The sequence below is a fragment of the Gopherus flavomarginatus genome, chromosome 1, assembly GCF_025201925.1.
Source record: "Gopherus flavomarginatus isolate rGopFla2 chromosome 1, rGopFla2.mat.asm, whole genome shotgun sequence".
Taxonomy (NCBI): Eukaryota; Metazoa; Chordata; order Testudines; family Testudinidae; genus Gopherus; species Gopherus flavomarginatus.
Genome location: NC_066617.1, coordinates 110696702 through 110708715, shown reverse-complemented (window position 1 = coordinate 110708715; position 12014 = coordinate 110696702). Strand labels below are relative to the sequence as shown.

At 47.1% G+C, this 12014-nt stretch overlaps 1 protein-coding gene across 1 annotated transcript in view; it reads right to left on the bottom strand.

Moving 5' to 3' along the window:
* The window catches only part of AGK (acylglycerol kinase), a 71167-nt gene that overhangs the window by 40065 nt on the left and 19088 nt on the right, over positions 1–12014 (bottom strand). Inside the window, exon 3 of the mRNA XM_050918851.1 lies at positions 1896–1935. Within this exon, the coding sequence (XP_050774808.1) occupies positions 1896–1935 (40 nt within the window). The remainder of the gene's footprint in view (positions 1–1895; positions 1936–12014) is intronic.

The window sequence follows — 12014 nt, the reverse complement described above, 5'->3', positions numbered from 1 at the left end:
TTAATCCAGATAAGATTTACAACCTCCTTTCCTCTCCTCCTCCTGCTGCCCAACAGTTTTCCCATTGTACCTGGATTCAGATAGGCTTTAAACCTGGTGTGTGAGGTGGGAACGGCCATGTTGGCTCATTTTAAGACAGATTCTCTTTTGTTTTATTTAAAACCATCTGCAGTCACTTCTACTGGTCAGAGGCCTTCTTTTTAGACACTTCCCCTTGTCTCATTAGTTATTCTTTGAACCAGACATCCTCCCTACTTTATTCCTTCTGGCCTTATAAGTCACTGTTTTCAAGCCATTCCTTCTACTTGCTAGTCAGGGCCTTTCTTTACAACACCCGTACACTTCCTTAATCAAACTTAAGTTAACTCTAATACTTTAATTTCATATTTACCAGATACTTTCCTTATAAATCAAATCAATCCCTCAAACCCCTTATTCATCTTTACTCTTCCGTGAACTCCCTCCAATCTGGCAGCATCTTTCAGGTAGTGAGGTACTAACCGCTATTTATTGGAGGTGACATATAAGGCACTTATCACTTGTTATCTAAGCACTGAGCAAGACCAGAGAAAGCATAAGAGTCTAGAGCAACTGACCTTTTCTATCAGAATTAGTGGAGAATTTGAATGTATAAATGTCGGGAAATACATTGATTTGTTCTGAGTAGAGTTCATGGGGAAAGGTTGGCTATTGAAAAGGTTCTCTTATACTTTGATCAGGCTTGGGGTCCATAGACTCTCTTCTGGCGAGAAGCTGCACAGCCTGGGTCACCCTGCTAAGAACACTCTTCCTCGCAGCACTTTGTCTAAATTGGGGTTTCCCTGTGGTCCTCACTAGTGAGCAGTTACTTTGGGCGAAGATGTCTGAGGAGAAAAATAATTTACACCCACACCTCTCGGCAGGCCAATACTATAGTGATGGGCGATGGTTCAGAGCCCTACGAGGGCTCTTGTCAGGGTTCTGGCATGGGGAGCATGATCAGAACAAGCTTTGGTTGGCATGGGCAAGAAGGCAGTAAGACTCTTGAAATATCTACTGTGTCAACAGTGGGATGAGAATGGAGTGTGCAGTGGCGCAGTCCCTGGAAAACAGCACCTACCCAATGAAAGAATACTTGGTAAGAGCAGGCTTCCCTTGCAGGAACACTACAGTAAGAAGTCTTCGCTAGTTAACTGGCCTTACAGACCCCAGATGGCAGGAGTAGATGTGTAAAGAGAAAGTAGTGAGGCCAATGCTCCCAAAGGACAACCACGCAGACTTTCACTAGAATCCTATGTGAAATAAGTTGATGGTCTTCGTCCACTTCCTTGTGGACAAGTAGGAATATTACAAAATCAGCCACCACAACTGATACCCTTGATAGACACACACAGGATTGAATGGGCAAGGATACTTGACTATTCCATCAGCCCCAGAGATAATCTCTCTAGGTTAAAATTAGCATGAAGCACCTTATATGGTTTCTGCCGTACCTGTTCTATGGTATATATAAAATTTCAGTCTCCACTTCTGTCAATCCATTTCCTCTTCACCATCACTTTGCAGACAGATGGAACAATTAAATCTCCATAACTGAAGGACCATGCAAACTGAATAGTACCAAGAACTACCTTAATGATGCAATTGCATTGTTTATTATGGCACTGAATTACAGGTACAATTAAGTATACCAGCGTGTTGAAGGAAGGGGGCCTCATTCATCCTGTGGCTTCGTAGCAACCCCTCCCCTCACCCCCAAAACAAAAAACCCACAACCACGCAAAACAAACAACACAGCCAGCATCCCTGTCAGGCTTGTCATGTAGATGAAACTTGCTGGGAGAATCTCAGGAGTCCTGCACAACTGAGATAAGATGGGGATTTTAATCTAATTGTATCACATTAAATGGTATTACCTGGGCTTCCTGGCACGCAGCTCTCCTTAGCAGGTTATCACTATCAGGAAAAAGAAAGGAAAGAATGGATGTTAACATAATATAAAGTTTAAGGAGCTAAGGCAGAAATGGTTAGTTTTTTTTCAAAACATATGCATCTGCCCTCTTTCTACTGTTTTTGAAATCCAGTAAAATATCAGACTGAGACCTTTAAACACCATATGGAAAACATTCTACATAAGAATAATTTTGCGTCTATATATATATATATATATATATATATATATATATATATATATACACACACACACACACACACACACACCTTTGATACGGGAGACCGGGGTTCAAATCCCGGTTGGTACCCCTAAGGCGTCACCTGCCTACCTCATATGAGAGCAACACGAACTAGGAGAGTCATACCGGCTCGGACGTCGCCCGGATTAACAAGGTCCGCGCCAGCTGTTGAGGAACCAGGACAATCTGACGATAAGTGGGCTACTGGAACAAACCATTCATGGACTAGACAAGAGAACATGGAATTGATGGAATGCTACTATAACAGTAGACCTAATGAGAGGGGATATATGAAACGTATGAGGGGACTATGGATAGACAAAAAACCTACATCCACACTTACTGAGAAACAGCTAGTTACCCAACGCTTCAACATAGTAAAGAGGAAGCTGCTCTCACAGCTTGAGATAGACCAACTTCACATTACATCCCAGACTCAAGAAGGCCTGGAAGAACAAGTGGATGTGCAGCCCAAAGCTGAAACTTCACTGCCACCCCCTCCATTGCAGAGCACAGCACCTGATATGAAGCATAAGATCATGGAGAAACTAGCTACAGTCAATCCTCGAGACCAATTACCAAGGCTCAGTGGAGAAGTACCATCAGATAGTATGTTAGAAGATGCCAATAGAGCCCTCATGACAATCCCTACTACCACCATAACTCAAACGCATGAACTGGTATACGCTACAGCCTCTGTAATCCTGGAGATGCTTGGCTATACGATCAAGAAGAACAACAGTATGTACCCACCCTGGAAAATGAGGTTGGAGGATAAGACCAAGGTGACTCGGAGAGAAGTTAGTCAGCTGGTGGAACTACAGAAGGGTGTAGAGATTAAGGATAAGACTCGGCTACTGAAAAAATACAAGGGCCTGACTCCATCTGAAGCCCTAGAGACTGCTAAACAAAGGCTCACAGCACTGGCTACCAGGCTAAGGAGATACACTAGAGAAGAAGAGGCCAAAAAAGTAAATGCCCTGTTCTCTAAAGAACCATCTAAGATGTACTCCCAATTACAGTGCAACAGCAGAAACTGAACAGTACTGGAAGAACATATGGGAGAAAGAGAAGACTCATAACACCAGTGCAAAGTGGCTGCAGGACCTGAAAACAGAGCACAGCAATCTCCCAGAACAGAAACCAGTTACCATCACAGTAGAAGACATCCAGCAGCGGGTCAAGAACATGAAGAGCTGGACAGCACCTGGACCAGACATGATCCACACCTACTAGCTAAAGAAACTAACAGCAGTGCATGAATGCCTAGCAGCACAGATGAACCAGCTGCTGGCAGCAGGCTCCCACCCAAACTGGCTAACACAAGGAAGGACAGTGCTGATCATGAAAGATCCCTGCAAGGGAATAGAACCAGCCAATAACCTGCCTCCCCACAACATGGAAAATCCTATCAGGTATCATAGCCGCCAAGCTACAGGACCATATGGGCCAGTACATGAGCACAGCTCAGAAGGGCATTGGGAACAACACCAGAGGCTCAAAACACCAGTTGCTCATAGATAGAGCAGTCACACAAGACTCAAGGTCTAGACAGACCAATCTGAGCACAGCCTGGACTGACTACTGAAAGCCTACGACTCAATGCCGCACACGTGGATCTGTGAATGTCTGCTGCTACACAAAGTCAATAGGATACTAAGGACCTTCCTCAAGAACTCAATGGGACTATGGAAGACAACACTGGAAATCAACTCAAGGCAGCTTGCACAAGTGGCCATCAAGTGCGGCATATACCAAGGTGATGCACTGTCTCCACTGCTGTTCTGCATAGGCTTAAACCCCCTCAGCCAGATAATTACAAGGACTGGATACGGGTATGGGTTTAGGAGTGGAACTACCATCAGCCACCTCCTCTACATGGATGACATCAAGCTGTATGCTAAGAATGAACGAGACATCGACTTGCTAATCCACCTGATGTGAATTTACAGTGAGGATATCGGGATGTCATTCGGACTGGAGAAGTGTGGCCGGATGGTAGTGAAGAGAGGGAAGGTAGTCAAGACTGATGGGGTGGAACTACCAGCGGGCCACATAGCAGACATACAGACCAGCTACAAGTACCTTGGCATCCCACAGTCACATGGGAACCACGATGAGGAGACAAGGAAGACAGCAACATCCAAGTATCATCAAAGGATAAGACAGGTCCTGAAGAGCCAGCTCAGTGGGAAAAACAAGATCCACGCCATTAACAGATACGCCCTGCCGGTATAGTGAGCTGGCCAAAGGAGGACATGGAGGCTGCCGATGTGAAGTCCCGGAAGCTCCTCACAATGCACGGAGGTTTCCACCCCAAGTCCAACACCCAGAGACTGTATACCAGCTGGAAAGAAGGAGGGCGGGGCTTGGTGTGCGTCAAAGCCACTGTCCTGGACGAAACCCGAAGCATCCAGGAGTACATCAGTAAGATGGCCACCAAAGATGAGCTGCTGAGAGAATGCCTGAGGCAGCAGCAGACTTGGGAGGAAGACCAAGCAGAAGAAGTGCCATGGCAAGACAAGATCCTGCATGGGATGTACCATCGACAGATAGCTGAGGTGGCTGACATTGGGAAATCCTACCAGTGGCTGGAAAGGGCTGGACTAAAAGACAGCACTGAGGCACTGATTATAGCAGCACAGGAACAGGAATCAGAGACAGTCCAACACATAGTGGCAGGATGTAAGATGCAGGCAGGAACAGCATACACTGAACGGCACAACCAGGTGGCTGGCATTGTGTACAGGAACATCTGCACAGCGTATAGGCTAGATCCTCCCAAGACCAGATAGGAGATTCCACAGAAGGTTGTGAAGAATAGCAGGGCTAAGATTCTGTGGTACTTCCAGATCCAGACGGACAAGCAGGTACTGGCCAATCAACCAGACATCGTGGTAATAGATAGGGACCAGAAGACAGCGATGGTGATAGGTATTGCAGTGCCAAGTGACAGCAACATCAGGAAGAAGGAAAATGAGAAGCTGGAGAAGTACCAGGGCCTGAAAGAGGAACTAGAGAGGATGTGGAAAGTGAAGGCCAAAGTGGTCCCAGTGGTGGTAGGAGCACTCGGGGCTGTGACTCCTAAGCTGGGCGAGTGGCTCCAACAGATCCCAGGAACAACATCAGAGCTCTCTGTCCAGAAGAGTGCAGTGCTAGGAACAGCTAAGATACTGCGCAGAACCCTCAAACTCCCAGGCCTCTGGTAGAGGGCCCGAGTTTGAGGAAGACACATACCACCCATAGGGGTGAGAGGGTTTTTTATATATATATATTCTAGCTATTACCCCCTTTTTCATTACTAAAGACCAGGGCATCAGGTATAATAATTTACAAAGCCCTAAATCTCTAGCTATTATGGTTGTGATTAAAACCTTCAGATTGTGAACTGAACTTAAACGAATGCAGCAACTGATATCTGCCTGAGTCTGCAGGCAGCCTGAAACAATAACTCAGAGAGACGTAAATTACCCCATACACCTTAATGTATGTAACAATACACATACACAGAGCTGTAATAATGAAGTCTTGTAGTGTATCAGTACTATTTCACTACCGATCATTTCAGCAGAAATTCTAGACTAAACGTACTTATTTGTCATTAGTAAATGTAATGGTGGATAATGGGCCAGGGTGTAGTGGGTCAATTAGCTAATAATAAAATTTGCTTGGCTGGGGAAGAGGTTATTCACCTTGTGCAGTAACTGAGATTCTTCGAGATGGTTGTCTCTGTAGGTGCTCCACTTTACGTGTTTTGGCACCCTGCACTTCTAGCTGGAGACTTGTGGTAGCAGGGCCCCGGTTAGCAACACATGCGCGGCAGCCATCTTGCACCGCTCCGAGCAGCTACCCTATGAGCACAACCAACCGCCAACCAGTTCCTTCTCTACCCCTGAGGATCGAGCCAAAACTCCAAAGCAGAGGGGAGGAGGGTGGGTAGTGAAGCACCCACAGGAACAACCATCTTCAAGAACCTCAGTTACTGCACAAGTTGAGTAACCTTCTCTTCTTCAAGGAGTGTCCCTGTGGGTGCTCTACTTTAGGTGACTGAATAGCAGTACCCCTCGATGGAGAGGAGGGGCTTCAGAGCTGATGTATGTATGGTGAAGAGCACCGACTGACCAAAGTGAGTGTCTGCAGCTGACTGCTGTTCCATAATGTTTGGTGAAAGTATGGGGCGATGCCCAGGCAGCTTCTTTACAAATACCTATGATGGGTACATGTTTGAGAAAGGCTATGGATGTGGACATAGCTCTAGTGGAGTGTGCACGAAGTCCAGAAGGAGCTTGCAAATTGTAATTTTGGTAACATAGTTTGATACAATTAAGAGATCCATTTAGAAAGTCTCTGTTTAGAAATGGTCTGGCCTTTAGATCATTCTGTTGTGGATATGAATGGCCAGGACGATTTTCTGAATGTTTTTGTTCTCTCTATATAGAATGCCAGTGCTCTGCGGACATCTAGTGTGTGAAGGGACACCTCCCTGTTGTTGGCGTGCGGCTTGGGGAAGAATACAGGTAAGTAAATGGGTTCATTAAGATGGAAGAGGGAGGCGACCTTGAGTATGAATTTAGGGTGTGGGTGTAGGGTGACTTTATTCTTGAGGAACATGGTATAAGATGGGTGTGCCAGTAGGGCACCCAACTGTCCCATCCTTCATGCTGATGTGATAGCTACTAAAAAAGGCAACCTTCATGTCGGAATCAGCAGGTCACTAGAGGTTAAAAGGGTTTCCCCATAAGGACATGGAGAACGAGGTTGAGGTCCCACATAGGGGTCGGGTCCCTTAATGTGGGGTAAGTGTTCTCTATACCCTTGAGAAAGTGCTTAGTCAGTGGATGGGTGAAGACCGTGAGTCTGTCCACCTTGTCGTGAAAGGTGGTGATAGCTGATAAGTGCACTCTGAGTGAGCTAGTTGAGAGGCCCGATTTTTTTAGTGTCAATATGTACTCAAGGATAGTAGGTAACAGAGCCGATTGTGGAATGGTTTGCTTGTCTAGGCACCAAATGGAGAATCTTTGCCACTTGCGTGCATATGTTTTTCATGTGGAGGGATGTCGGCTGTTAAGTAGAATGTTTTGGACCTCCTTGAAGCAGCATGTTTTGAGTTCTGTCATCCCTGGATTAGCCATGCCTTGAGACAAAGTGTTGGAAAGTTGGGGTGATGGAGGCGTCCTGTATCCTGTGTCAGTAGGTGAGGCAGGAGGGGAAGGGTTCGTGATCTGACAGACAACTGGGTCAGATATGGGAACCATGTTTGTCTGGGCCATGTTGGTGCAATCAAGATGACTCTGGATTTGTCTTGTCTGATCTTACGTAGAACACGACTCAACAGGAAAATCAGGGGGAAGGTGTACCAGAGCAGGGCCTCCCATTTGTTAAGGAAGGTGTATCTGAGACAGTTGTGTCCCAGTCCTGCTCGGGAGCAGTATTGTGGGTACTTGGCATTGTGGGTCGTGGCGAAAATGTCAATTGAGGGGAATCCCTATTGTCAGAATATAGTTTGCAGAATTTGTGGGTCTAGTTCCCACTAGTGCATCCGTGAGAAGTTCCTGCTGAGGTTGTGTGCTGTGGCATTCTGGTATCCAGGTAGGTAGGATACCGTGATGTGTATGTTGTTGGAGATGCACCATTGCCAGAGGGGAACTGCTTCTGTGCACAGCAGGTATGATCGGGCCCCTCCTTGACGATTTATATAAAACAGTCACCAAATTGTCTGTGAGAATCTGGAAGTTTTGTTGCAGATAAGGGGGAGAAAGTGATGGCAGGCGTTTCGAACTGCTCGGAGCTTCAGTAGATTTATGTGGAGATTTGACTCCTCTAGGGACCATTGGCCCTGGATGATGATGTCGGCCAAGTGTGCCCTCCATTCCTACCAGAGAGGTGTCTATGGTGATAGTGACTGATGGGGTTTCCCTTTGGAAGGGAACGCTGAACAGACATTTGTTTGTTTTGTCCACCATGCGAGCAAGTCTTTCACTCTGCTGGGCATTGTAAGCCGTCTGTTGATCGAGTGACTGTGAGGAACATATACAGTGTGTAGCCAGGTTTGTAGACATCTCACATGCAGCCTGGCATGTTTCACGACAAACACGGTAGCTGACGTGTCCAAGAAATTGTAGGCACGTTCTGGCAGATGTTTGTGGACTGTGTCTTACTGTTGGGATTAGGTTTGTTAAGGCAAGAAACCACTGTTGGGGTAGCTGTGCTGATGCCGTGTCACAGTTGAGGTGTGCCCCTATAAAGTCCAGTTGTTGGGTTGGGGTCAGGATGGATTTCTGTAGGTTGGTTTGTAACCCTGGGTTTGTAAATAGGGTTAGAGTGGCGTGAACTGCCTCATCGTATGTTAGTGCTTTTAGCAGGTGGTTGTCTAGATAGGGGAATATGGTCACACAGACTTTGGAAAAAACCCTTGGAGCCGCAGAGAGGCTGAAGGGAAGTACCTTGTATTGGTAGTGTAGGCTTCCCAGAGTGAATCGTAGGAATCTACTGTGCACTGGGTGTACAGTGACGTGAAAGTAAGCGTCTTGAAGGTTGAGGGTCAAGAGCCAATCTCCCTTCTCTAACGCCGGAATTACAGTTGCTAGGGTTACCATCTTGAAGCACTGTGTTCTCAAGAACTTGTTCAGTTGGCATAAGTCCAGAATGAGCCTCCATCCACCTGTTTTCTTCGGAGTGAGAAAGTAAAGTGAGTAGAACCCCGACCCCTGTGCTGAACCAGTACTCGTTCCACAGCACTTAGTTGCATGAGATGGCGTATTTCCTGCTGTAACAGGTACTCGTGATATGGGTCTCTGACGAGGGACAGGAAAGGGAGGTGGGTAAGAGGAATGGAAAGAAAGGGATGGAATAGCCCTTCTGTATAACTTCCAGAACCCACTTGTCTGGGGTGATGGTTCTCCAGACTGGGTAAAAGGGTGTAAGGCAGTCCCCAGATGGGCTGGAAATTAGCAGTGACTCTGGAATTGAAGAATGTGAGACTCTCATGTTCTCGACCAACACTTCAAAATGTTTGCCTAGAAGTAGATGGCTCCTGCACCTGACAGCATCTCTTCTGGCGCTGCTTACGGCGTTGATCATAACTTCGTTGAGGCTGAGTGTATGAGGCAGGACGGAATCATTGGATGTAGAATCTGCCTGGTTTCTTTTTGTTCGCAGGGATATAGATTCCAAGTGACTTTAGTGTCGCACGGGAGTCCTTCAGGGTGCGTAAGGAGACATCCGTGCTCTCTGCAAACAATTTTTGCCCCTCAAAAGGTAAATCCTCTACTGTCACCTGAACTTCCCTGAGGAAGCCAGAGAGATGGCGCCATGAATCCCTCTGCATGATAACGGATGTGGCGACGGAGCAATCCGCCATGTCAGCAGAATCCAGAGAAGCCTGCAGGGCAGTTCTGGTGATGAGGAAACCTTCTGCTATATCAGCTTTATATTGCTCTTTTTTGTCAGCTGGGATGTGCTCAATAAAAGATGACATCTAAGAAACAATGTTGTGTGTGTACTTGAACAGTACCGCAGAATAGTTTGCTATACAAAACTGGAGGGTCGCCAATGAATAGGCTTTCTTGCCAAAGAGGTCTAGGTATTTCCAATCTTTATCATGCGGGGGGGCTGGTTTGATGTTGCTTCCCCCTTTAATTAAATGCCTCTACCACCAATGAGTTTGGAGTAGGGTGGGTAAACAAAAACTCAGCTCCGTTAGCCAGCACGTAGTACTTCTTGTCAGATCACTCACAAGAAGGTGGGGCCATGGCTGAAGTCTGCCATATGATTTTTGCTTGGTCCAGGATGGCAGCATTAATGGGTAGTGCTATCTTGGCTGACAGAGAAGCTTGCAATATATGTGTCAGCTTATGTTGAGTCTCCGGTAACTCCGCCAGTGAGATGTCTAATGAACCAGCTACTCTTTTAAACAAATCCTGAAAGGGTAGCTGGGAGTGTGCGACCCTCTGGCCTGTCCACAGATTTTTCAGCTTCCTCCTCCAGCAGTTCTGGTGAAGCTGGAGCAGATTGCAGAGGCAATCGCTGTGTCATGGACCTAGGTAGACTGGATGGCTGGGAGTTTTGGGCTCTGTATAAAGCCCATGGATCCCAGTAGAAGTAGGAAGGCCATGGGAGAGGGCACCCACTGTGGGAGTTGCCAACCCACGCCCTACGGCCGAGTGGGGACCAGGTTGAGGAGAGGGGTGGTGAGGTGTGCCCATTAGTGTCTCCATTTCCTCCTCTTCGTCACTGGAGAGAGGAGGGGCCCAAGCCAGAGGTGTAGTGATAAAGCTTGGCCCTGACCTGGCCAGGGTGCAGAGTTCCAGGGGTGGAAGCAATGAGTAGGTCCGCATGGCTAACAAATTGTTGCGGTATTGGGAGACTCGGTCCCGAGCGCAGGCAAGCTCAGGCTGGGAACCAGAGGAAGCGTGGTCGGTGCTGCAGACTTGTCATATTGTATTGGTGCAGCAGGTGGCGCCATAGTGTTGCTGTGTGCCTGAGGCATCTGTTCCCTCAGTGCTGACCTATGAGGCTTAGTATTGCTGCTAAGAGAGCGAGACTGCACAGGGTCTTTCGCTCCTCGGGATGTCTTGGTACCAGACCTGGTACCTCACGGTCCAGAGCTCTGAGTGCCATCGCTGTCCTGGACTTGGGGTCTGAGGGATCTCTCCATCATTAAAAGTTTTAATCGGCAGTGCCTGGCCTTCCTTGTCCACGCTGTGATTTTCTTGCAGTGGGGACACTTTTGGGTAACGTGTCTCCCACCCAGGCAACAGATACACTGTGAGTGGCCGTCTGTCACTGGTATTGAGAGTCTGCAGGTCAGACAGAGCCTGAAACCTGGAGAACCAGGCACGTCTGAGAGGCTACCTGAATGAAGAATGGGAATAGCCCCAGTCTAATGCCTCTTCAGCGGCTGCCTGCCTCAGGCAGGGAGAAAAATGGGGAAGTTTTTGTTTTTTAAATGTGAAAACTAAAAAAAAAATGAACGGAGAGAAATACAATGAGGAAAATTAACTGAGGAAAGGGCAGAGATTAAAGAAATATGAGAGTAGATAAGAGCACTGCTGTCATTCCGCCAAAATCAAGGGCAGTAGAGATGGAAGGAACTGACTGGCAGTTGGCTGTGCTCGTGGGATAACCGCTCAGAGTGGCGTGAGATGGCTGCCACGCATGTGTGGCCAACCGAGGCACTGCTACCACAAGTCTCCAAGTAGAAGTGCAGACACCTAAAGTGGAGCACCCACAGGGACACTCCTCAAAGAAAAAAAAAGAATTCAAACTCCGTCACCTGAAGTAGTCACTTCTGCCCTTACACAAAAGAAGGTGAAAGCAGCAAAGAATCCTGTGGCACCTTATAGACTAACAGACGTTTTGGGGCATGAGCTTTCGTGGGTGAATACCCACTTCCTCAGATGCATGTAATGGAAATATCCAGGGGCAGGTATATATATGTGTGCTAGCAAGCAAGTTAGAGATAACGAGGTCAGTTCAATCAGGGAGGATGAGGCCCTGTTCTAGCAGTTGAGGTGTGAAAACCAAGAGAGGAGAAACTGGTTCTGTAATTGGCAAGCCATTCACAGTCTTTGTTCAATCCTGAGCTGATGGTGTCAAATTTGCAGATGAACTGAAGCTCAGCAGTTTCTCTTTGAAGTCTGGTCCTGAAGTTTTTTTGCTGCAGGATGGCCACCTTAAGGTCTGCTATAGTGTGGCCAGGGAGGTTGAAGTGCTCTCCTACAGGTTTTTGTATATTGCCATTCCTAATGTCTGATTTGTGTCCATTTATCCTTTTCCGTAGAGACTGTCCAGTTTGGCCGATGTACATAGCAGAGGGGCATTGCTGGCATATGATGGCGTATA